General features: G+C 44.4%; 1 protein-coding gene across 3 annotated transcripts in view; it reads left to right on the top strand.

The window, feature by feature from the left end:
* The window catches only part of GRHL2 (grainyhead like transcription factor 2), a 167,207-nt gene that overhangs the window by 128,116 nt on the left and 11,836 nt on the right, over positions 1–27,255 (top strand). For all 3 annotated transcript variants that reach the window (XM_066265933.1, XM_066265932.1, XM_066265934.1), the window contains exons 12-14: positions 3,686–3,717; positions 16,902–16,993; positions 22,508–22,593. In XM_066265933.1, the coding sequence (XP_066122030.1) occupies positions 3,686–3,717; positions 16,902–16,993; positions 22,508–22,593 (210 nt within the window). The remainder of the gene's footprint in view (positions 1–3,685; positions 3,718–16,901; positions 16,994–22,507; positions 22,594–27,255) is intronic.

Raw genomic sequence — 27,255 nt, 5'->3', positions numbered from 1 at the left:
TCCACTACATGGTAACAGAACACCCATAGCCTTTTCTTAGATCATATGCCACTAAGCAATAATTTAAAATTTCCACCTTGTCTTATTTGTTTGATAGGAACAAAGACACAAAAGGGAAAGGAGGAATGTTATGCTTTAGCGAGATATGAGGGAGGGCCGGCACCAAATTTTATTTTACTTTTTAATTCCCAAGAACAGTGTGGCAATTTACATATTTATAGTCTTTGCTGCTTGGGATTTTATGGAGCTAGATTTGGACACCTTCCAGAAGAGAAGATAATTGAGTTAAATTGTTGTTATTTATTGTCATGATGCTGGTTTCAGCTCCATGTCAAAGCTGACAACCTAACCTATTTTCTAGGCAACATTTCTCTGAAATAGAAAAAGCTATAAATAATTCTTAAGAGAAGAAGTGACCCATGGCTCCCAATGACAGTTCTCTGGCCTCACGGGCCACCTCTGTGTCCTGAGCCAGGCTCCTAACCTACGGCTGAAACCAAACGAAAGTGGGGCTTTTTACAGTTTGTTGGTTTCAGCAATTGCAAACAGTGTCCCCCATGCCGCAGGTGCAGTTAAGTCCTGCTCTTTGGGGTCCACCCTGCAGAGCCTTCAGGCTTTCCCTGTGCCCTTGGAGTCAGAGTTAAGGGGACATAGAGGGAGCCTGTCTGAGCTCTGGGCAACCTCATGGTGCCCTGCTACAGTGCATGAATATTCTGTGGCTGGTCACCTTGCTTGGCCAAGGAAAGGGTGCCTACTCTGGCTAGTTGGGACTTGAAGGGCAGGCAGCCTTTTCTTAGAAGAGCTTGAGATGGGTCCAGAAACAGCAGGGAAGACAGCAGTGCCACAGGGTTCGAAGTACACATGGGGCAGGAGTTGGCAGATGTTGACAAGAAAAACAAGAGCCAGCAGTGGCAGGTGAAAGGATGGGCCAGTTTTACAAGGGGGTTCGGGGGGGGAGTGATATTGTGCAGCTCAGTAAGCACTGCAGGCGTGAGCCTTGATAGAACCAGCTGCATCGCAGCTCTGCCCAGCTGCAGGGTGAGTAGCCCGAGTGACACTTAAAGACACATCAGCCATGGTACAGCAATTCTAGTCACCCAAGTACATACCCTGGAGAGTGAAGATTTTCACTGTCAGCCCACATGGACCCTGGTCCCCTGTGACCTCACTGACTTATAAACATGTAGACTGGAATATTTACCAGATGATTATCAGAAACTAATGTGAGAGAGTGAACCCACTGTGTAAGCACTATGGAGATCTCCAGTCTCCCTCTCCTTACATGAAGGTGCTGATATTCACTGCATCAAGTGAGAAGGGAGCTTGGGAGAAGTTGTGGGATGCAAGGCATCACCTTTCTGGATATAATGTATAATCTGCAGGTCTCAGCTGTGGGATGCAAGGCATCACCTCTCTGGATATAATGTATACTCTGCAGGTCTCAGCTGTGGGATGCAAGGCATCACCTCGCTGGATATAATGTATACTCTGCAGGTCTCAGCTGTGGGATGCAAGGCATCACCTCGCTGGATATAATGTATACTCTGCAGGTCTCAGCTGTGGGATGCAAGGCATCACCTCGCTGGATATAATGTATACTCTGCAGGTCTCAGCTGTGGGATGCAAGGCATCACCTCGCTGGATATGATGTATATCTGCAGGTCTCAGCTGTGGGGTGCAAGGCATCACCTCGCTGGATATAATGTATACTCTGCAGGTCTCAGCTGTGGGATGCAAGGCATCACCTCTCTGGATATAATGTATACTCTGCAGGTCTTAGCTGTGGGATGCAAGGCATCACCTCTCTGGATAATGTATACTCTGCAGGTCGCAGCCTCCTTAAAGTACCAGAGCCCAAGGAGGACACCGTTCCTCCCTCACACCCTCAGCAATGGTCTCCCAGCTGTGGTTTGTGAGCACTCTTCCTCTAAATCACAGAAGTTCTTGGTCAGAATTCAGTTTCCAAAGTTCCATTCCAGGTGGTTTGAATTAAACTCTCAAAAGGAGGTTCCAGATATTTGTATTTATAACAAGATCTCCAGATATTTTTTTATGCACTCTAAAGTTTGAGAAACACTCTAAACATTAAATTAGTGCAGTATGTCCTACAATGAATAAAGGAAACAGTGGGTCGTTATGAGAGAGGAGAAAGGCAATGCCAGGATGGGGATGAGCACAGTGTGGTGGAGGCCATGCGGGAGGGCCAGAAAACAGTCAGGAGATGGGAGACGGCTGCCGTCTTCGAGTCACCAGCTAACTTTGCAAAGAGCTTTCAGTCACCCTGCCATGTAGCTGCAGGGCGGGTGCATTATGCCACATTTAAAGAATCCAGCATAACACAGGGCAACATCAGGAAGTTTTTTACCAAAAATCCAGTTGTGTGGCCAGTGCTGTGGCCCAGGCTCCCTCACCTACGAGGGTCACTCCATATGGATCTAGATGGACAGTAGCATTTCCAGTACATTACAAGGACAGATTCTCCAGTGCCACACTGAAACTTGGGATGGGGGAGGAAACAACTTCATTCTTTTGCTTAAGAAGAAAAAACACATGCAATAAATACACCAATAGACATAAAAAAGATTTGTAAGAGGGATAAGTTCCTCATGGAAATCTGAGCTAATGAGTAGATGACTCATCTGAAGAGCTCCAGGTATCCAGCTCTGTTACATAACTAAGACCGGGCTTGGCAAGGTCCCAGGAACTGCCAAGAGCCCTTGAGAAAGTTTGAAGGGAGTGTGCCCATCCAGGGACAACTGTTGCTCTCCCCGGCAACTGGAGCAAGGACAGCGACGAAGTGTACTAGGATGAGGGGCAACTTTTGCAGTTAATATGTGAGTGTCCGATACTAACTTGAGTATTGTTCTTCACCCAAACAAAAATGCGTGCAGATACAGCTCCGGAAAGGTCTACGGCTAATTTTTATAAATAATTGAGTCAAGAGAACCTACATATAGAGCAAATCCCTTCTGGAGTTTCCCTGTTGCTTCATAAAATAATAAGGATGCTATGCTTCATAATAGCTTTAATTTTGATTCTACTTACTGCCATGCTGACACCCAAAGGAGTCTTTTTTTTTGAGGATCTTTCTCTGGCCAGAAATACCTTCAAGAACTAAATGACCCTTCCCAGCTTGAAGATAGTTGACTCCTACATCTCTGTGGTTAGGGATGCTGGGGAACTCAGGCCCCGCTGAGGAATACACAGGGGCCTGAGGTCTGTCACTGCCACTCTGCCATACTGCCACACTGCCACGGGACCCTCTTGCTCCTTTCCCATCACCCAACCACAGTATCCAGAGTCAGCTCACCTGCAGACCATAGGGGATTGCTTCCTCACAGGGCCCTGCCCTAGAGCCCTGCCAAACAACACTTTTTAGATCCTGCTAAAATACTTCCTTATTATCAAAAGCAAGATTTGGTTTAAGGAAATAGGTAATCTGATCAGACTAACTTGAGCTGGAAATAATCAGATTTCCAATTTTATTTCATTAAAGTATAAGAATTAACCCTGTGGAGAATACGAAGTTAAATTGTATTTCCTTAGACACACACATACACAGCATCATTAATCAAATTTGTCTTTTTTATGAGACAGTGGTGTGCCTTAGGAAAGTCTGTGCATCACATAACATATTTCCATCTCTGTCTCTGACCTACAATAAGCCTATTGTTTTATTCCACAGGTGTATTACAACACGGATGATGAACGAGAAGGGTAAGACACTCAGTTCTTTCCTTCAAACACCCAAAGTCAGTCCATGTCCGTAGAAATGACTCTTCACACAGTGGGTAACTGGGGGAGGGATGGGACCTTCCTTTCGTCAACAGACTCAGAGCTGAGAGGTGTGTGATTCTGAGTACTGAGAGAAAGGCTGGGGGAATACCATTTCCTTCCAAATCTCACTTTCCCCTTCTTCCTCCCATCTGTCTGAATAACTAGCTATTTTTCTAAATGACACATGTCTTCAGTTCCATCTTCTTACCAGTAATCCAGTTACTGAAATAAATTTTTTTGGCCCCAACACGAGGTCAAGCTGAGCTTGTGCCAAAGAGACAGCCTACCTGTTTTCAGTATTACCTGGGCCACCTGCACTACTTCCTGAAGCCCTCACTCTGGGAAGCGAGCCGGGGTGGGGGTGGGGCTAGTGGTGAGGCTGCTTTGAGTGGGAGCTGGGAAGGCTGGGAATCCTTAGGACTGTAGGTTAGGGTCACTGAAAGTGCCCAACGTGTTGCACGTCATGATTCTGCCTACAGCTTTCCACCAACTCATTTTATAGACTCCTAGAATTTTAGAGCCAACAGAGAAGCTTCAAGGCCATTTAGCTGACCCTCCCTTGTAGGCAATGTAACATCTTATCCCTCGCCCTTGAGAAGCCAGCTTCCACTTGAATATTCCTAGTGATGGAAACAGTCTGAGTATTCTCACTGTATGTGAGGAAGATCATTACTGTTGGGTGATTCCAGTCCTCAGGAAGTTAGTCTGTTGAATTGATGTCTAGCTACTTTTGACTTCTACTCATTGGCTCTAGTTCTTCATGTGACCCAAATGCTCTTTTTCTCTTAAAACAATTTACAACTATGTTCATTTTTCAGTATCTACATTACATTACTTATATGTACCCAAGATCTTGGCTTGCGTTATATATATATAACTAAAAACTTCTAGATCACTTTTTGTCAACTTGCGGTCAAACCAGGGCTTCCCTATTCTTATATAATTAATATACTTACTTCTCAGACGTTCCTAGGTGATATAAGTATAGCCGATTTGCTGAGCTCATCGCCAAAGCAGAAGGGGACAAACTACAGCCCGAGGACCAAATTAGGCACAACACTTGTTTTTCTGTTGTTCACAAACATTTTTAAATGGTTGAAGACACCCTGAATAATATTGTATAACATGTGAAACTTATGTGACATCCAAGTGTTTATGCATAAAATGTAATCGAAGCACAGCCACATGAATTCCTTTATGTCTTGTCTGTGGCTGCACCGGGGCGACCACAGCTGAGTTCCATGGTCGCAGCAGAGACCATATAGCCCAGGAATCCTGGACGCTTACTACCCTGCCTGTTACAGAAAAATCTGCCGCCTTCTGTCCTAAAGGACAGAATCCCAAAGGAGTCAGATACTTCCCCTGCTGGTTAGAAGCAGAACCTTGTATGGCATCTGATCTCTAACCTCTGAGTTCTACATGTTCTAAGTACTTAATGAGATTGTTCTTTTTTATCTGAGCACATGGATAATACATTTCCAGAGGCTGGGATGAACAGCAATGATTAGCACTATCAGTCCTAATCGGTTATTCACATATTTTACAAGGGACAGTGTGGTGCCATGGAAAGAACTTGACTCTGAGCTTAGGAAGCCCATGTTCTGTTGCCAGGCTGCGGCTCCTGGGCCGGCTCCCTGACCGCTGAGCGTTGGTTTCCTCACTTGCCCACTGAGGACTGTGTATAGACGATGATCTCTGAGATCCCATTGGCTCTAACATTCCATTACCCTCCTTCTTGAAAGCTTGTATTATGTGTGAGAAGTGCCCGAGGCTGAAATGCTGCTTCAGGTGCAGACCTCACTTAATGTACCTCAGCCTCAGTCCTTCCGTGCAAAGTGGCAACGTTTAGGTGACTTAAGAATTACCCTCTGGGCCCTGGCCGGTTGGCTCAGCGGTAGAGCATCGGCCTGGCGTGCGGGGGACCTGGGTTCGATTCCCGGCCAGGGCACATAGGAGAAGCACCCATTTGCTTCTCCACCCCCACCCCCCCTTCCTCTCTGTCTCTCTCTTCCCCTCCTGCAGCCAAGGCTCCATTGGAGCAAAGATGGCCCGGGCGCTGGAGATGGCTCCTTGGCCTCTGCCCCAGGCGCTAGAGTGGCTCTGGTCGAGGCAGAGCGACGCCCCGGAGGGGCAGAGCATCGCCCCCTGGTGGGCAGAACGTCGCCCCTGGTGGGCGTGCCGGGTGGATCCTGGTCTGGTGCATGCGGGAGTCTGTCTGACTGTCTCTCCCCGTTTCCAGCTTCAGAAAAAAAAATACAAAAAAAAAAAAAAAAAAAAAAATTACCCTCTGTTATAATCTTAAGGCCCAAGGCCCAAGTCTCTCTACTTTTATACATATTCTATTTAGAGGTCAGTTGAGCAATATGGATGGCCTTAGAGCCTCAGTGTTAATGTATAGTAGGCACTTGGCTCTTGTTATATGTAAAAGGAATAGCATTCGCTGCATACCATGGCTAGCCACTGTACTGAGTGCTTTATATGCATAATCACATTGAATTCTCCCAGAATTCCCATGGGAAAGATGCTATAATTATCTCTATTTTTACAATGATGAAATTGAAACTTCAGAAGATTAAAAAACTTGGTCTAAGTCACACAGCTGGCAAGTGATAGAGGCAGGATTTGAACCTGGGTCTAGCTGCGTTCCTCATTACCTGCTTTTAGCCATTGTTCTGCTCTATTACCTAATCCTTTTCATTCTTGATTTGTGGCTGCCAAAGAGGTATCAAAAGACAGGCCTTCATTGTGACAACTTCCTGGCCATGACAAAGGCACACCCTTGACTCATCCGTTGGAGTATAAGACCCAAACTGTGACAGCCCAGATGAGTGTGCCCAGCCCCGAGGAGTGCCACCTTCACTGGCATTTGCACATCCTCCATCAGGACTGTCTCTGACCAGTTCTTTCTCTCCCTGACAAAAAATCACATTAGTATTAAAGCATCTATAGTTGTTTATTTTTTAAAAAACTTCATTCATTTTAGAGAGGAGAGAGAGAGAGAGAGAGAGAGGGAGAGAGGAGGGGAGGAGCAGGAAGCATCAACTCCCATATGTGCCTTGACCAGGCAAGCTTAGGGTTTCGAACCAGCGACCTCAGAGTTCCAGGTCAACACTTTATCCACTGAGCCACCAGCACCACCACAGGCCAGGCAGTATTAAAGCATCTAAATGAGATTTTGAGAGCATCATTCACACAACCACTAGCTGCAGGAGATAGCCTGCTGTGGCACACCAGAGTCCTTCTCCCTGCAATGCCAAAGCTACGTGGTGGGCAGACAAACACTTGTTCACAGGTAGGAGAGCTTCTTACCTGACGTGCCTGCAAACCTGCATGCAGTTAGAGAGTCCCTGGAGAAAACTGACGGGAGGTGGGATGGGAGCATCATCAGCCAACGGCCTAGACTGAACAAAAAGAGGAAAACAGAAAGAGAAACGCCTGGCCGTTCTTGTCTAATGACAAAGTACTTGGGGTGACATCTGGTGCTGAATTTGGGGATCAGTGGACCTGTGAAAGTTTGTTTTGTAGGTATGGGAGACAACAGTTAGATACAGAGGGTTTTGGTCACCAGTTGTCAGCAGCAGGCTGCTTGCTGTGCTTTGGAATCGCCTGGGCAGTTAAACGGTACTCATGTACAGGCGCCACACCTCAGAATTTTATTTAATCGGTGTGAAGTACAGCTCAGGCATGGGGACTTTAAACAGTCCCTGTGTGAGTCTAATGCTTAGCGGTGTTCGAGAACCCTTGCTCTGGAGCTAGTCAGCCATTATTTGAATCTGGCCTTGATCTTACAAGCTCTGTGACTTAATAAAATAACCTTATGGACCCTCAATTTCCTCATCTAAAAGTAGCAAATAATAGCACTACCTGCAAGAGTTATTATAAGCATTAATATGTAAAATGTTCCGTCTGATACATGGAAGGTACTTTATTAAAAATCATAGCCATTTTTTATTAAGATTCCTTTTCAAGCCCCAAATAAATGATACTTGGGAACTGGAGGAGAGGAAGATGAAGGAGAATGAAAAGAACAAGCCAGACAGAAAGAATCTTCCGCAGAGTGTGAGCCCTTAACCAGGGACACAGAAATGGTTCCTATAAGGAAGAGAGAAGGGCTCTAAACTGCCTGAAAAAACAATGTAAATTGATATGCAAATGTCATACACTGTGAGAAATTCTATTTCCGTTATTTCTGGGGCCTTGCTCTCCATCTACATCTGACCTCTAGTTCCTGATCCTCTGTCCACAGGGTGCCCCTGTTCCAACCTGTGGTGTGGTCCCTTTAAGCAGAGCGGCTCTGTGGTGTCTGTACTGTGTCTGGGGCATGGGGATCCTTGGTGAGCTTGGGACTCTCTGTGTCTGGAGGACAGGTGATTCCCTCCAAAATCCTGCCATTGCCGCGGGATGTTGCTTGGAACACTCAGACTCTGGTCCTCTCCAAGAATTTTTCTTACCCCCTTGCTTCTTCCCAAAGGCACACCACCATCTATCTCCCCTGAGGCCACCTTGTATGACTTCCTCAAAGGCTGAGGCTGTAGGGAAACAAAAGCCAGAAGGAGGCAAAGTTGGGAAGGACAACCCTGTAGATTGGTTCCATCCCAGCTCAGAGTCAGCGCCACAAAGTGACTACACTCATCAGGCTCTGGGTGACTCCACCAGAAGTCCCTGCCTTTCCTCTTGCAACAGGGAAGGTCCTGTAGATGCTGCCAGACCAAACCACGCACTTGGTTTCCGTGTTGCTGAGCAAAACAGTCCTGGATGTTTGTGTTTTGGGGAAGCCAACACTTGGGCTAGAATTCAGTAACCCTTTGGGGAAGTTAGAGATTATTAACCCATCACCAGTGAGTTCATTGAATCAACCTGATGCTAAGCCTAAAAAGTCCTCACCCTGTGTTCATAGCACAAAACAAAATCCTTTTAGAATTCTGCACTTTCTCTCTTATTAAAGGAAGAATTTTCCAGAGAACCAAGAACCAAGCCCCCACCCCCCACCCCTCATTCAGGGATGCTAAATGAATCATGAAATGTGAGGTTGTAGGGTATGGTAAACCATGTTTCACCATTTATACATGAATATCATGACTATAAATAAACTCCTCCAGTTTTCCAAGGAGAAGATGAAAACAAAAAAGAAAGCTCTTGGACCAACTAAAATAGGTAAATATTTATGGATATAGCCAAAAATATCAATGATCTACTGATACTTGCTTTGTTAATTTAATTCCACATACATTTAAAGAATAACATCTTATGACTTAATAATGTTTGCCATTTTATGAAACACTTTTATTTATTTAGATTCTTCACAATTCATCTTTGACATCAGTGTCTTTCTCGTCACTCGAGTTACTTTTTGTTATCTCACACTGTTTATTAGGACAGCTCTTCATTACCATCAAAGCTGAGATACAGCACTTTTTAAATCCATATACTGTATATGAAACTGTCCTCTGAAATTTTATCCCAACCCACAAATACTGATTCTCATAACATTAGAAATAGTTACATAAGTGATGGCCATGAGGTTGCCTCCCGTTTTAAAATTGTGTTTTTAATTAAACTTTTCATTTTGAGGTAATTGTAGATTCACATGTAAAAAGCCCACCTCTTTTGGATTGGCATATGTTTATCACTTACTATTCAATATTGCATTAAAAAAACCACCCATTAATGCTCAAGTCTATTCCAGAAATGCAAGGAAAGTTTTTAAAAATTTAAGAAAATGGCCCTGTCAGGTTGGCTCACCGGTGGAGCATCAGCCCAGCATGTGGAAGTCCCAGGTTCGATTACTGGTCAAGGTACACAGGAGAAGCGCCCATCTGCTTCTCCACCATTGCCCCTCTCCTTTCTCTCTATCTCTCTCTTCCCCTCCTGCAGCCAAGGCTCCATTGGAGCAAAGTTGGCTCAGGTGCTGAAGACAGCTCCATGGCCTCCACCTCGGGCACTAGAATGGCTCTGGCTGAAACAGAGCAATGCCCCAGATGGGCAGAGCATCAGCCCCTGGTGGGCATGCCAGGTGGATCCCGGTCAGTCACATGCAGGAGTCTGACAGCTTCCCTGCTTCTAACTTTGAAAAAAATAAAAATAAAAAAATAAGAAAATGTAAATCACTTTTACCATCTCTTATAGTCAGATTTTTCTTATTTATTACATTAATACCAGTTATTCTTGTTTGCATTTTAGTTTGCCATTTTGCAAATTGGAAAATAGAAGCTGAAGACATTTTAATGGTGTTAATTCTTCCTATCCACGAGCACAGTATATGCTTCCACTTATTTGTGTTTTCTGCAGTTTTTTTCTTGAATGTCATAATTTTCTGAGTACAGGTTGTTTACCTCCTTAATTAACCTTATTCTAGGGGTTTTTTGTTGTTGTTGTTTTTTAGGCAATAAGAAATGGGATTGTTTTCTTAGTTTCCCTTTCTGATAGTTCATTACTATGTATAAAAATGCAGCTGATTTCTGAATTTTATTTTGTGTACTTTTATTTTACTGAATTCCTTAATCAGTTAAAGTAGTTTTTGCTACTTGACTGAATTCTGTTATTAGTTCTAACAGTTGTTTGTTGGAATCTTTAGGGTTCTCCATGAACAGTATCATGTCATCTGCAAATAACGAAAGTTTTCATTCTTCCTTTTCAATTTGGGTGCCTTTTATTTCTTCTTCTTGTCTGATTGCTGTGGCTAGGATTTCCAGTACTATGTTGAATAAGAGTGATGATAGCATATATCTCTGTCTTGTTCCTGTACTTAAGGGAAACGCTTTTAGTTTTCCCCCATTGAATATAATGTTAACTGTGGGTTTGTCATATATGACTTTTATTATGTTGAGGTATGGTTCCTTTGTTCCCACTTTGCTGAGAGTTTTTATCATAAATGAGTACTTGATTTTGTCAAATGCTTTTTCTATATCTATTGATATGATCATGATTTTTGTCTTTCATTTTGTTTATGTGGTGTATCACGTTAATTGATTTGTGAATATTGTACCAACTTTGCATCCTAAGAATATATCCAGTTTGATCATGGTATATACTCTTTATAATGTATTGCTGAATTAGGTTTGGTAAAATTTTGTTGAGTATTTTTGCATCTATGTTCATCAGAGGTACTAGCCTATAATTTTCTTTCTTTGTAGTGTTTATATCTCTGGTTTTGGAATTAGGGTAATAATGCTGGCCTTGTAAAATGAGCTTGGAAGTCTTTCCTCCTCTTGAATTTTCTGGACTAGTTTGAGAAGGATAGATGTTCTTCTTTGAATGTTTGTTAAAATTCAGCTGTGAAACCATCCAGTCCAGGACTTTTGTTTGCTGGGAGTTTTTTGATTACTTCTTTAATATCGTTAGTTGTATTCAGCCTATTCAGATTTTGTTTCTTCTTGATTCAGTTTTGGAAGATTGTGTGTTTCTAGGAAGATATCCATTTCTTCCAGATTGTCCAATTTGTTGGCATATAGTTGTTTTGTAATATTTTCTTACATTCTTTTGTATCTATTGTGTCAGTTACTTCTCTTTTATTTCTGGTTTTATTTATTTGGGTCCTCTCTCTTTTTGTCTTGATAAGTCATGTTAAAGGTTTGTCAATCTTGTTTATCTTTTTAAAGAACTAGCTCTTGATTTCATTGATTTAAAAAAAAATTTTTTAGACTATTTATTTCCACTCTCATCTTTATTATTTCCTTTCTTCTACTCACTTTAAGCTTTGTTGCTCTTCTTCTAGTTCAGGGGTCCCCAGAATTTTTATACAGGGGGCCAGTTTACTGTCCCTCAGACTGTTGGAGAGCCACCACATACAGTACTCCAGGAGCACAGGATGCATCCGCTCTCACTGACCACCAATGAAAGAGGTGCCCCTTCCGGAAGTGCGGCGGGGGCCAGATAAATGGCTTCAGGGGGCCGCATGTGGCCTGCAGGCCGTAGTTTGGGGACCCCTGTTTCCTCTAGGAATAAAGTTTGATCATTTATTTGAGACTTTTCTTGTTTCTTGAGGTAGACCTATAATGCTATGAATTTTCCTCTCAGGACTGCTTTTGCTGTGTTCCATAGATTTTGAGTTGTATTTTTATTTTCATTTGTCTCAAGTTATTTTGACTTCTTCCTTGATCTCATTGTTAACCCAGGCATTGTTTAGTAACATATTATTTAGCCTCTGTGAGTCTGTGTATCTTTCATATTTTTTTGTAATTGATTCCTAGTTTCATATCATGGCAGTCAGAGAAGATCTTGATATGATTTCAATCTTCTTAAATTTATTGAAACTTGTTTTGTGTCCTAACATGTGGTCTATCCTAGCAAATGTTCCATGTGCACTTGAAAAGAATGTATATTTCTTTGGGGTATAATGCTCTGAAAATATCAATTAAATCCATCCATCTAGTGTGTCATTTAAGGCTGATGTTGTCTTGTTGATTTTTTTGCCTGAAAGATCTATCCATTGATGTCAGTGGGGTGTTAAAATTCCCTACTATGACTGCATTACTGTCTATCTTTCCCTTTATGTCCACCACGATTTGCTTTATATATTTAGATGCTCCTATGTTGGGTGCATAAATGTTTACAAAGGTTATATTCTCTTATTGGAATGATCCCTTTATCAGTATGTAATCTCCTTCTTTGTCTTTTTTATAGACATTGTTTTAAAAATCGATTCTGTCTGTATAAGTATTGCTACCACAGCTTTTTTTAGTTTCCATTTGCATGAAATTTTTTTTTTCTTCCTTTGCTTTTAGTCTTTGTGTATCTTTCATTCTGAGGTGCGTCTCTTATAGACAGCATATATATGGGTCTTGCTTTCTTATCCATTTAGCAATTTAATGTCTTTTGTTTAGAGCATGTAATCCATTCATATTTAAAGAGATTATTCATAGGTATGTTTTTATTGCCACTTTATACTTTTTATAACTTTCTCTTTTTTTCTTTCTTCTTCTCAAAGAAGTTTTTTTAAAACATTTCTTGTAATATTGGCTTGGTGGTAATAAATTCCTTTAGCTTTCTCTTGCCCAGGAAGTTCTTTATTTCTCCTTCACCAGGATCTGGCGCCTGCCAAGATCTCCCTTTGAGTGTTCCACTTGTGGAGCTAATTGGATTATGCTTTAATATGATCTGAATCCCACCACCAGGTTGTGTGGGTTCTGGGTCCTCTTGGGATGAACTTTGGTGCAGTGTAATATCAGGCATTGCCTGTGAACAGTCCTGGGCTACCTTTTTATAGGTACAAAGCAATTCACAGTTTGTAGTTGTCTCTGCTGGCCCTGGGTATGCATTGATGGGGCTGAGTTGTGCACCAAGGCTGATTTCCACGAGCACCAAGCCTGGGGGCTAGTCAGCAAAAGGCCCAAAGCACCCCAGTAACTGCCTCTGCTTGCTGGCTGTCTGTTATATTCAGTAACTGAAAGAGCCTCTGACAGTATGTGACTTGTATGAGGCAGGTTCTTAGTGAGTCACCAGGTAGGAGTGAGTAGTTTTCACCAAGTTGATACAGATTCAAATTTGGTACCAGTGCTGGGACTGAGGCCATTTAGCAAAACCTCAGGGTACCTGCCCCCAGACAGGTGCCCTCAGACCTATGTGGTAGGTCTCAGTGAGTCATCAGGGGGAGGCCAGCAGAATTCATTAGGACTAACCAGACCAAGATTTGGCCGTGTGAAGGGAGAGCTCTGCACAGGAACAGTAGTGCCAGTTGGGCATGTGAGGGGACAATGGCTGCGGACCTAGAGCCACACAACCCAGTCTCTCCCCCCTTGAGAGTCTTCCAAGAGAATCTGCACTGAGGGCCCAAGGTGGCCACAGCCAGCTGACTTTTCAGGGTGAGCTCAACAGGTCGGGGCCACCAGGAGTTGGGAGAGTAGGGCTAGTGAGTCTCCCATGGGGGACACTGGGGAGTGGAAGGAGTAGCCCTGCCCCAGAGCACACCACTAAGTCTCTGACATCCCCTGAATTTGCCCTCCAGTTGGATGTGAGCTCAGCAGGACAGGGTGACTGGGCATCAGAAGGGTGGGGCTAGTTCATTCCTCTAGGCTGATGCCTTATGGAGGGGAGTACTCCACCTATAAAGATGGCATCTGTGGGCAGTGTGGGAGAGGGACTCTGCAAAGGGACCTGAGTGGCTGTCCCTTCAGCTTTCTCCCCAGAGCCATACAACCCACTTTGTCTTTACATGACTCTAGTCTGCCCCACCCACCCTCTGCTAGAGTCTCGGGCAGGAGTCCCCAAACTTTTTACACAGGGGGCCAGTTCACTGTCCCTCAGACCATTGGAGGGCCAGACTATAAAAAAAACTATGAACAAATCCCTATGCACACTGCACATATCTTATTTTAAAGTAAAAAAACAAAATGGGAACAAATACAATATTTAAAATAAAGAACAAGTAAATTTAAATCAACAAACTAACCAGTATTTCAATGGGAACTATGCTCCTCTCACTGACCACCAATGAAAGAGGTGCCCCTTCCGGAAGTGTGGTGGGGGCTGGATAAATGGCCTCGGGGGTCGCATGCGGCCCGTGGGCCGTAGTTTGGGGACCCCTGGTCTCGGGTAAGTGGCTCCGAATGATATTTTGTGCACTAGCCTTTTAAGAGGGTACCTGGGTTTCTAGCAGACTCCTGCCTCTCCCTGGAGGATAGAATCCCCACTGTTTTTCCCGGCCAGATGTTATGTGAGCTCCTCTTCCCAGTTCTAGTGCTCTTGGCTAGGGAGCCCGGCATGGAGTTGAGACCCCACTCTCCTTAGAGGGGCATTTTCAGCAGAGATATCGCTCTATCTGCTCAGCTGCAGCAGGTAGGTGTGGGTGCAGCCCTTTTCGCATCTCCTCCTTGCCTGCAGTCTCAATGTGGCTTCTTCTGTAAACCCTTTGTTATACGACTTCTGTTCAGCTAGCCTAGAGTTGGTTATTCAGGTTGATCTAAAAGTTAGTTATAATTCTAGTTTGGATCTGAGAGGAGGTGAGTGTAACTTCCAGCTGCTCTGCCACTAACTTGCAAAATGATTAAAATCATTTTGGGATGATGGGTTCTTCCCAAAAGAGTAATTTTTGTTGTAAATAAATTAATTGAGACCACTTTATTTAGGGAACACATGGTAATTAGCCTATGTAGGCCATAAACAGAGTTGTGAGAGGTAATCTATGTCTCCATGGTGCTTGCAGTGTCTTTCTGCACTTTATTTTGGCAACTCCTCACTAGGCACCAATGCTGGGTACAGTTCAGCCTACTAGGTAGGGTGCAGCATTGCCTTTCCCAGCTATGGCCAGAGACCCAGGTTTCAAACCTGAACATCTTCCCATTTTTTTTCTGGGGAAACTTAGCAGTCCTTTATTTCTACTACAAGCATTTGCTTCCCTTGAGATTGTACCTCAAGGTAATGGCTCCATGTGCTGCTAGACCTGGAGTCCTGACATCTCATCACACATGGGCTCGTGGGATGGAGACTGATATCAGAGAAAGCACCTTGTCCTTATTCTCTAGTCCTTTTGTAGTACAATCAAGTGTAATTGACAGGCATCAGGAGACCTGAAATTCATGCTTTTTTCATCTATCAGACGGAGCAATCATATCTGCCCCTCCCTTCTTGCCTTGTTTTGAAAATAAATGTAACAGTTGAATTCAGACTAGACAAATTTATTGACTCCCTACTGGGTTTATAGATTTGAAAGTGTGAAAAAGCATTTTTGCACTCCCAAGAGAAAAGTGGTTTATCCAAGATGTTATTTTAATGGCAAAGTTTGTCACAGCTCAGAACGGAGTGCTATCAAAAGTCAACAGACTTTTGGAAAAATACAAATAAATCTTGCTTGGCAAGGAAAGGAAAATCACTGGTTTAGAAACCCTCACACAGCATGTGAGAGTGGTATTTCACAGGCTGGTGGTATTCCAGGCTCTTTACCCACTATTACCCTACTGCCCACTGACAGCTGTGTAAATGATTCTTCATCTTCTCCTGAGGTCATGGTCATCCAGTTCCAAGACATGACAGAATAACACGACCTACTTGTATAATAAGGCAGTGAGGGGAACACGGAGGGAAGAGTGCCCTAAAAACTTTTTACTACCTTCACCTGGGACTTGGATTTGAGTTTTTCTTCTAGCTATTTTCATAGTTTACTTACTAGGAAATAAAATAAGGGAATGCTGACTCTTAATATCATTTCTTATACCCTGACTCATCATCTCAGATCTTGAGTACCTTTAACATGAAGTTGTCCTTCAAAGCTGGGTTCTCTGAACAGCCTTTTTCACTTATTAGCTGCATTACCCTGAGTGAGACAGTTAACACACTAAGCCTCAGTTTGATCGTCACTGAAATGGGGTAAGGTTGGTGCTTGCCTTGGCTGGCTCATGGAGTCCACAACACTCAGCATCAGTGGCTTCTCTTCAAAGATGGTTTATTTTTCCAGTTTGCAGTTCTCCTGAATAGTCTTCCCCTTCCTTAGAGTGCCTAGAAAGAATAGGAACTTTGGTAGGAAATGCACAACCCTCAGAACGAGCCCAGTTAGGAACAAGCAGGGCCACCACATCGTGGGCTCCCAGGAAGACAGACTGAAACCCTCTCCCGGGGAGGAAGAGCGGGCAGCCGAGGTCTGGCTCTCTAGGGAACTTCCACCACTGCAGTCTCATCTGCTCCAACCAGATGGAGCCGTAGAACAGCAGGAAGTCAGGCCAGCCTCACAACTGAGAACCAGCGAGGCAGGCCTGCACCTTTCCAGCTACCCTCTGTGCTCTAGGGGGCTGGCAAGGCAGTGCAGGACCCAGGTCCTAGCCAGTTTGGAGGGGGCTTGTGTAACTTGGAGACCGCGCAGACGCCAGGGCCAACTCCTGCTCTTCTGAGCAGGAAGGGGGTTTGGTGCAGGACAGAGTGAGAGAAACCCAGAGGTCTCACCTTTGCAGCTCCATCTTCAACAATGGGAAGTATGTCTTTGGTCCATGCCCTAAAGGTAGTGTTTTGTGTGTTCTGCCGTAAAAAGGATGACTTGGGACCTGCAAGGAGAAAGAAGGAGGTTGGGGAGTGGATCTGCGATGGAGAACTAGGGATGGCATAAACAAAGGGAAGAGATGGGGACTGATGCATGTCCGAGCCTTTGTTCTAGTGCCAGGTCTGCTTTGCTTAATGCTTTCTGCTCATCTTTTCTACAGCAGTGTCCTTGTTAAACGGATGTTCAGGCCCATGGAAGAGGAGTTTGGTCCAACACCTTCCAAGCAGATGAAAGAAGAAGGGATGAAGCGAGGTATCTCTCCTGTTGGGGCCCTGCACTGGCATTGCTGACATAACCCATCCTCCCATCATGAGTGCGAGGGGGCGTTTGATCAGAAGAATAACCAGCCCAGCCCTCACCCCTGTGGTTCAGGGCTGGCTAGGGGAGTTTTATTGACCCAGGAAGTTCACAGTCTTCTCCTTTGCTTTAAACCTTGTCTTTTAAAACACTGTAAACAAATGTCGATTCTTTCTGGGCACTGGTTCTTTCCTTCACTTTGGGAGAAATGCAGTGAACGTACTGACTCATCCAGCAGTGATATACAAGGTTAGCACGAAACCCTTGCCGTGTATGTGACAATAAAACCTAAGCACCAGCAATGAGAAATTGTTCAATAGATGCTCACGATTAATCTCAGACAAATAAAGGAACCTGTTTTTTGAGATGTCACAATTTACTCATTTTTTTCTCAGCCAAGAGTCTCATTCTACTTTGCCAAAAAAGTGAGAAACAAAGCATGAGCATGTCCATGTCTTTCTTGCTCAGTAGTTGATGCTGTTCATGACTCTGTCCTTCCTCAGAATAAGGAAAGTGTGGGGTAGCAGTTTCCCCCATATCTTGCTATAGCTAACACCAAAGGTTTCCAGAAACATTCAACTTATGCAGTTTAGAACTTTTACTGTTTTTTTTGTTATTTAGAAACTAAATTTAACAGGGTGACATTGATCAATAAGACTACCTAGGTTTCAGATAAACATTTCTATAGCATTTGAATTTTTGTTTGTGCTGTCTGCCCATCACTCAAAGTCAAGTCACTCTCCTTCACTGCATACTTGTTCCTCTTTACTCCCCTCTCCCATCCCCTCCCTCACAACCCCCTTCGCCCTGCTAACCACTTCACTTTTATCTATGTCCGTGAGTCTCGGTTTTATATCCCACTTATGTGTGAAATTATATAGTTCTTAGCTTTTTCTGATTTATTTATTTCACTCAGTATAATGTTCTCAGGGTCCATCCATGTTATTGTAAATGGCCCTATGCCATCATTTGTTATGGCTGAGTAGTATTCCATTGTATATATGTACCACATCTTCTCTATCCAATCCTCTATTGAAGGACACTTTGTTCCCATGTCTTTGTCACTGTGAATAATGCTGTGACAAACATGGGGATGCATGTGTCTTTAAGTACCAATGTTTTAGAGTTTTGGGCATATATACCAGTAGAGGGATTGCTGGGTCATATAGTAATTTTTATTCTTAATTTTTTGAGGAACCACCATATGCTTCCTTCCATAATGGTTGTACTAATTTGCTTTCCACCAGCAGTAAATGAGGGTTCCTTTTTCTCCACAGCCTCTCCAACACTTGTTATTACCTGTCTTGTTGTTAATAGCTAATCTAACATGTGTGAGGTGAGCAAATAGTTTTTATTTGCATTTCTCTAAGAGCTAGTGAAGATGAGCATTTTTTCATATACCCGCTGGCCATTTTTATGTCCTCTTGGGAGAAGTGTCTGTTCAGGGCCTCTCCCCATTTTTAAATTGGATCGTTTGCTTGTTTGTTGCTAAGCTTTGTGAGTTCTTTATATATTTTGGATATTCACCCCTTATTGGACCTGTTGTTTGCAAATGTCATCAGTACTGGACTTTTAATGAGTCATATCATATTACTCTGATAAATGTATTCACCATGCACACAGGCTTGAGTTTTTTGTTATTGAGAAATTTTAATTATATTCTCCTATTTGTTGAAATGAGATTGATATAATGATCAAGAGCGTGTCCTCTGCAGAGTTGTATGACCTTGGAAAAGTCGTCTGCTCCTTAAGAGTCCTCATCTGTAAACTGAGGGTGAAAAGAGTTCCCACTTCGAAGAGTCTCTGTGAGGACTAATGAGTGAATGTATATGGAACACTAAACTCAAGTGCCTGATACATAGTGAGCACTTGTGTTCACTAGTATAGCTATCAGCTTAATGATCAGGCCTTGCTCTGCTTAAGATATATCATGATAATTGTGAATAAGTGATTAATATTGCAGAAGGGAAAGATCACACATGGATAGTGTTAGTTACATTACAACATTTAAACCTTTAGAAGATTTTCTGACTTCACGGGCTCAATGTCAAATATATACTTGAGTGCATTTTGAGCTCCCTTCTTGCCTGCCTGCCTCTTGTATATCATGCTTTGGAATGAGGGCAGAGCGAGTTGGAAATCAAAGAATCACACAGGCAAAATTAATTGTAGCTGGCACCCATATTTAGTACATGCTGGCTAGTCCAAAGGTTGTGTTTCTTGATGATTTTGGGTTTGTGAAGTCAGGGCAGAAACTGCCAAGAGGAATCGTATTGGGCTACAAAAGCCATTATCTGGCCTTTGCAACATGTAAATCATAGGGACACGTGAGGGCGCTGCAACCAGCAGCATTGGAGGGGATGTTCCCCCAGGGGGAGCCGAGGAGCTCTCCTTCGGAAGAGGACCGTGTGTTCCTGAGCCCTTGCTGGGGCTCCCGTCTGCGCTGGACCTTGATAAGCAGCAGGAATCAGCGTCAGTGAAGGTCCTTTTGTTGGGTTGTTAAAAGTTCCCCAGGAGAGAAAATGAGCATAATTATCACTGATGCCATTATTTGAGACTTTCTAGCCTCTTCTCCAGGGTGGCTTTGTTTGAAGTCACTTGGGTCTATCTTTGCATAAGGTCTGGGGTGAGTGACGGCAAAGATGCACAGTGACAAAAGCCGCCTCCCTGGGCCTCCCTGGGTGCCCTGTGGGGGTGTGCTGTGAGTCCAGCCTGCCTGCGTGTGGCTGCCACAGCCAGCGGGAGAACTAGTGGCCCTGCCCTTCAAGGGGGGGTCCCCACAGTCTGTCAGCTTACGACCATGCCACCTTTAACCCTTTCTGAAGCCATATTATTTCAAAAACAATCTTAAAAGAAGATTGTAAATCCAGTAGAAGTGGAACTGGCTTTAATAGAACATGGTTTGGGGTTTCCTCAGGATCAGACTTCTGGAAAGTACATACATTCTTCTGCTGGGAGCAGAATGTTCATCTGTCGCTGGTGAGAGGTTTTACTGTTTTTCTGTCTGTTTGTTTTGTTTTATTTATTTATTTTTACTTTATTTTTTCTCCTCTAGTAGCAATTGAGGTTGTGTGGTCTGTTTCTCCTTGTACTGCTAACATTAAGTCCTCTTGTAATGCCATTAGGTCGCTAGATGATTTTATCTAAAGTGGAGGCTATAAAATATTCCTTCCCAAGGACTAAATTTGGAAATCTTTGGTGACACATCAGTCTATTTATTTAATTGGTATTTTGTTTTTAATACCGTGTAAAGAAAAGAGACTGCAGCACTTAGGGCATTTTGTTTTGTTTTGTTTTGTTTTTATCGTACACAAGCCGAGTATCTGCTGGCCGCAGAGAGGAGGCTCGGACACAAGCCGAGTGTCTGCTGGCCGCAGAGAGGATGCTCGGACACAAGCCGAGTGTCTGCTGGCCGCAGAGAGGAGGCTCGGACACAAGCCGAGTGTCTGCTGGCCGCAGAGAGGATGCTCGGACACAAGCCGAGTGTCTGCTGGCCGCAGAGAGGATGCTCGGACACAAGCCGAGTGTCTGCTGGCCGCAGAGAGGAGGCTCGGACACAAGCCGAGTGTCTGCGGGCCGCAGAGAGGATGCTCGGACACAAGCCGAGTGTCTGCTGGCCGCAGAGAGGATGCTCGGACACAAGCCGAGTGTCTGCGGGCCGCAGAGAGGATGCTCGGACACAAGCCGAGTGTCTGCTGGCCGCAGAGAGGATGCTCGGACACAAGCCGAGTGTCTGCTGGCCGCAGAGAGGATGCTCGGACACAAGCCGAGTGTCTGCTGGCCGCAGAGAGGAGGCTCGGACACAAGCCGAGTGTCTGCTGGCCGCAGAGAGGAGGCTCGGACACAAGCCGAGTGTCTGCTGGCCGCAGAGAGGAGGCTCGGACACAAGCCGAGTGTCTGCTGGCCGCAGAGAGGAAGCTCGGGCAGAACCCGTGCACCCACGTCGCTGTGGCCTTGATGAAGCAGCAGCTTTAGTGAAGTCCTTGGGGGTCCAAGGTGGGGGGGAGATGTGGGAGTTTGGGTTAGAGCTGGTTCCGTTTCCTGGCTCCAGCTTCGTTCCTTCGGGTGGCTGGGTGGCTGGCAGCTGCAGCTCAGCCCTATCTGACGGTTGTCAGGGCCCAGGCCCAGCAGGCCTGTTGGACCTGTGCGTGTTTCTGCACTAGCCAGGTGCAAGCGGCTTAGCCTGGGCCCTCTTCCTTCTCGCTGGAGGAAAAACCAGAAGCCATGTCACTGGGAGTGAGGAAGGACAGTCAGCTCGCTGGGAGGCAGGGTCGCATCTGAATGGAGGTTCCCAGTTCTTTTGGGGGGCTAAGCCCCGTGCCGTTGCTGGTAAGAACCTGTATGCAGTGGTGGAGTGTCGTCAGCTCAGTAATGATACCTGAGGCCCCATCATCTCACTTTCTGTGCTTTGTCAGATTCAGTGTTTGTGACAGAGAAGCAACCAGAAAGCTGCACCCATGTCACTGAGACACTAGAACCGCGACTGTTGCTCCATAACAGCCTGTAGTGTTTGAGGAATGGGTGTTTGCTGTGCGCCCAGCACTGCGCTAAGCATCCCACGTGGAGCTTATTGCATTTCACCCTCCCAGCAACCTTATGAGGTAGAGATGATCATTATCTCTGTTTTACAGAGAAAACCAAAGCTTGGAGAATTTAAGTGACCAGGGCCCCACAGTAGGGTGAACAGGTCAAAGCCAGACCCGTTGTATCAGCTTGCTTTTGAAATGCATGCCTCCTTCCCGGGCCTTTGCACATGTCGCTCTGTCTGCTGGAGGTGGTGCTCCCTGCCCTCCTCTCCTGCCCTCCTTCTCTCCTGCCCTCCCTTGCCTGTGTTGGTGCTCCTACACCCTTCATAACTTAGACCTCTTCGTCAAGGTCACCTCTGGGAGCGCCCTCCTTTCCCCTTGAAAAGCTCAGGCCATTGTAAGCACTTTCTCCTTTTTCCTTCATCGCTCTTGTGACTGTCCAGTTGTCTGCTTACTGGAGCAATGTCTGCCTTTCTAAGTGGACTGTGACCCTACGTGCAGGCTGAGTCTTCACTCACTGCTGCAGCCTCTGCTCCTAGCACGCAGCCTGGGGCTGAGGGGCCCGGGTGGGAGTTCAGTAATGTTTGTTGAATGATCAAATAGATAAATAAAAGACAGAGATCACAGAAAGAGATGTCCTAAAGAGATCGTGTAGCCACTTGAGAAATTCAAATGTGCACCGTATGTGAAAGCACCTTACGGCCTGGTAGGTGTCCTCACCCAGGTATCAGTCCGTGCCATCGCATTGCTCCTTAGCAGTCCCTAGCCACAGGCGTCTGTGGAAGTGCCTCATCACCCTTGCAGGGTGTCGTTGGGGTCAGTGGTCCGAGCACATTAGTAGATCATTTTAGTGTCCAGCACCTGTGCAACAGGAAGCAGTCCCCTGTGGCATGGGCAGGGGTCGCGGGCCCTGGGTCACCGCTCTCCCTGCCTTGTCTTGCAGTGCTGCTGTACGTGCGGAAGGAGACCGACGACGTGTTTGACGCTCTGATGTTGAAGTCTCCCACAGTGAAGGGCCTGATGGAAGCGGTAAGCAGGGACCCCTTTCCAGGAAACTGGCCTGTGTTCTCCTCAGCGGAATCCATTTATTAAAATACTACAGCCTTTGAGATGGTTTGGGAGTGAGCTTTACACAAAAGAAAGAGAGGAGATTTACTGAGACGCTGATTTCCACACGGTCTGGGCTTATTAGCATCTGAAGGAGAAGGAAACTTTGGAAGACTGCCCACTCGCTGGCAGTTTAAGGCTAATCAGGAAGATGCCGTAGCGGAGGGTGAAACTGAGTTTCTCTTTTTTTTAACTCTGAGTTTCCATTTGTCTCTCATAACCAAAGTAGATATGTTTAACTTCCAAATATGCACAGAACAAAAACAATTAGTATCTTACTAGCTGTAATAGTGTAACCCAAAATAATAATATGACCTCTTTTGGTTAAGAAAAAAAACATTACAGAATTTTGAAGTAAGATTTTAAGTTCCTTTCCTCTCATCCCCAGTTTAGCCTAGCGTTACCCTACTTGGCTCAGGAGAAGTCAATTTATATTTTAGCCACTTATTATTTATCTAAATATGACTTTAAAATGACTTTCCTTTGACTATGACTTCTAACTCCCTCTCACCTTTTTTTTTTTTTTTCCCTTGTACAATTGTGTTATAGAAGATTCGGGTATTTTATAGTGATCGAGACACCAGGACTGCCAAGGAACAGCCCAAAATCATTTGTTGGTCAGAAAAATAGCTACATTGGAAATGGCATTTTGGGTTAGGGAGCAAAATGTTAAAATGTATAAGTGCCTTGACATGGAATCATACAATGAGTGGTGGTTTGTGGCTGCTTTATTTCAGCCACATTTCAGCGTGGCGTTGAGGTTCATCCATGTTGTAGTATAAACAGCACTTCATTCTTTTTCATGGTTGAATCATATTCCGTGTATGAATAGACTACAGTTTGGTTTTCCAGTCATCCTTGATAGGCATTGGGTTTTTTTCCCACCGTCTGGCTATTGTGAATAGTACTGCTGTAAATATTCATGTACGAGGGTTTGAACACTTGTTTTCAGTTCTTTTGGGGTATATACCAAAGAGTGGGATTGCTAGCCAGACCAAAAAGGTCACATATTAAATGATTCAATTTATAGAAAATATCAAGAATAGGCAAATCCATCAAAATAGAGAGCAGATTAGTGGTTGCCAGGAGCTGAGTGAATGGGGTAATAAGGAGCAACTGCTTAGTGAGTTTCCTTTCGGGGTGATGCAATGTTCTGGAACTAGGGAGTCCTGATGGTTGCACGAAGTTATGAATGTACTAAGTGCCACTGAACTGTGCACTTTAAAATGGTAAATTAAAAAAAGGCAAATTGTACATATAATATGTTAAAAAAATTATTTACTGTTCATCTGAAATCTCTTCAAATGCAGGAGGATGTCACCAATGCAGAATTTCACACCAGCCCCTGTGGTTGGCATTGTTAGCAGGTCCTTAGGCATTTCTGAGCAGGGACGGCCCTCTCAGAAACACGGCCGGAGGCCTTGGTAATCTTTTCTATTCTACAGGACTCTGCAATGGAATGAAATGAACTGCTACTGAATCTGCTTTGCCCAAAGGAAAAAGTAAATAGAAACAAACACAACAAAAATATCATCTGTAACTCTCCAAATGAATCGGAATTTTAAAAATGACCCTAAAATTGCTAGAGGTAAACTCATGAGCTAGAGAAGCCTCTAAAATATTCAGATGTGTCTGGGGTCCCTTGGACAAATTACATAACCCCAACCCGGTTTTTAAGATCATATTGCTGAAAGTGACTTACCTAGGATAGTGGTAAAAATATGAAAGTTAACTGAGCAGTTGTATTAACAGCATATTCCCAGACTTCAACTCCATATCTGATTCTACTAAATTTGGAGATAGAATGGTGGTGGTGGATCAAGAATCTATATTTTTAACAAACTCCTCAGGTATTCTGAGATCAGTCAGCTATGAAAACCACTGATCTCAACCAATTCTGAACTGATTCAGTAAGCTATGATTTATTACCCCTTTTCCCCGATGTCTTCCCTTCCATTCCTCAACATCTGGCCAGTCCTACAAATGTTCTGTGGCCACGGTCTTGCTGGACCACACCCAGCCTGCCGCAAGTAACCTCTGCTGATGCTCCCCGCACAGCAGAGTTGGTCTTTTGATCCCTCTTAGGGGGGCTCATCACATCCCCCTTGCTCTGTGTAGCTGGGGTGAGGTGGGAGAAACTCATAGTGTCTGTTGACTTGTCAGCCATGGACAGATTCGGATGCCCAGGCTGGTTCTGGTCAGATTTATTAGGGCAATTCTGACTTCATTTCTCTTTTACTAAACCTGGAAAGAAAAAGTTTTATTCAAGCACCAGCACAAGCTGTCTCCTTGCTTCCTAAGTTGTGCAAATGGGAAAGCTCCTTTGGGACCCCTCAGGCAATGTGATCTGGCGGTGGACTCCTAAGAACACCGCCTTCAGCCCCTGCAGTTTGGAGGCAGCCATGAAGGACAGCAGGCTCCATTTAAGGCAAGACTTGGCACTCTGTGCACTGAGAAGGCAGACGATTGAAGAAAACTGGACCCTGCTCACTGTACTTGTACCCTAAGTTTATTTGGGGGCCCTGGTGGAATAAGAAAGGATTCTCTCTAAAGTCTGGGTTCCCTGAGGACAAGCACCTCACTAGCCTGTGACATTTTACCATCCTGATATAACACACAGGTAGAGAGACAATGTGGCCTAGTGGTCAGTGTACGGAATTAGGGCTCAAAAAACATGTGTTCACTTCCTGACTGTGCTTCTTACGAGGTGAGCAAGTTTCTTAAGCTTCTTCATCCTGAAAATGGGAAGGGGAATAGCCCCTGCCTCACAGTGTTGTTGCAGGGTTGAACTGAGACACTTACAGATGTAGGACTCTCCGCCTGAATCCTTGATGCCTGAGAAAGGTCAGCTTCTGTGGCTAAACCACTGTTTTGAGGAGAAATCAGAGCTAGAAAGGTCACAGAGGCAGCATTTCCTTTTCCCCTCAGATTTTGGATTGCTCAATCAGCAGACATTGTCCAAAGGATGGAAGGTTATTTTCGCTCATGACTGCCTTACGTCATTTGCCACTAATCCGGCCCTTCCGAGGCGGTGCGGAGCCATGGAAACAGCGTGGGTAACGGGGTCTGCCGCTCTGGGATTGGGTGGCGAGTTCCCCTCCTGAGCCCAGAAAAGGAAACAGCTCCCGGGAAGTGTTCTTCGTGCTCCACAGTCAAGGCCCTACGTTAAAACAAAGCCTCGCTCTTATTAATAATTTTAAAATGAAACCATCACATGTGGGGTTTTATATTTTTTAACAACTAAAAGCTACGTTTTAAAAAATCTTTAACTTTTAAGGAAATCTATTTAATCAAGGGATATTATACTTGACCTCAAACTATCGTGTTGAACCCATCACTGGTTAAGAATGACTTCCTGTAAAAACACAACCCCCCACCTCATTGTGGACCCCGCATGCACTGTGGGCCTAGGGTATTGCTTCTCTAAGTGGGAGATTGCCCTGGTGTCTCCTGGGATACGTCTCAGCAGTGCTACCCCAGGTCCTACTCCTGACCTTCAGAATCCTGTTCTCCCGGGGTAGGCCCAGGAATCAGCACTGGTGACAAGCTACCTGGTTGATCCTGAAGTACACAAAAGTTTGGGTGCCACTACCTGGTGTGTGCCCTGGCTGGGTCTGATTCTGCCCTAAGGCCCTATGTGCAGTCACTCAGAATGGGAATAATCGCCCTCATTATGCTCTTTTGGGGCCAAAGCTGCTGCAAAAGTTTTGAGCAGATAAGTCGTCCTATCAGCCGCTTCATGTGCCCTGCTCCTATAGGTTGGAGATTGGCCTGGGTCTAGGCTACGTCCTTCATCTTTCGTCAATGATATGGGAAGACCAAATATGTTCTCTGCTGAGGAAGGTACTTGTAGTCTTCCAGGGCTAGCAGATCTCACAACTCTAGCATAAAGTTGTGCCTGTGTAAAGTATGTGTGTGTGTCTTGCAGGGTTTTTGAAAAATAGGAACACCTGCTTCATATCAATATCCACACTATTCTTTTCCCTTTCTTGAACTAGTTATTGAGAGGTTGGCTGTGCCTTGACTTCCTCATCTGTAAAATGGAATCTTTGAGAGAACTGATGATCTTTAAAAAAGTTTTAAAGAGATGGAGAAGAAGAAAGAGAGAGAGAGAAAGAGAAATATCGATTTGTTGTTACAGTTATTTATACATTCATTGGTTGATTTTTGTCAGTGCCCTGACCAGGGGTCAAACCCACAACCTTGTCCTGTTGGGTTGATGCTCTAACCAACTGAACATCCAGCCAATGCCAGTACATTTTGGATTGCTTCCCAATGGAGAATCATCTCTTATTTCTCCTGCAAAACTCCAAATTCCCTGTTCTAAGTTTGGGATTATTTAGATGGAAAAGAAAATCTGTACTAGAAGATAAAAAGCCAAAAAAAAAAGCTTTGCATTTTTTTCTCTTTAAAAAAAAATCATTATTAGCAATTGGTGATGAAATGTTGATTTGCCATGGAGACAGAATAGAATTGGATTGCCTTCCTTCAGATGCAGACAGAGGTCTGAGTCAGAAAGGGCCACATCAGGCAGATTGGTTGTGCAGTTTGTAGATGGTGACAGTGTTCCTGCAGCCTACGCAG

Source organism: Saccopteryx bilineata, chromosome 3 (assembly GCF_036850765.1).
Source record: "Saccopteryx bilineata isolate mSacBil1 chromosome 3, mSacBil1_pri_phased_curated, whole genome shotgun sequence".
NCBI lineage: Eukaryota > Metazoa > Chordata > Mammalia > Chiroptera > Emballonuridae > Saccopteryx > Saccopteryx bilineata.
This window is presented reverse-complemented; position numbering and strand designations above follow the sequence as displayed.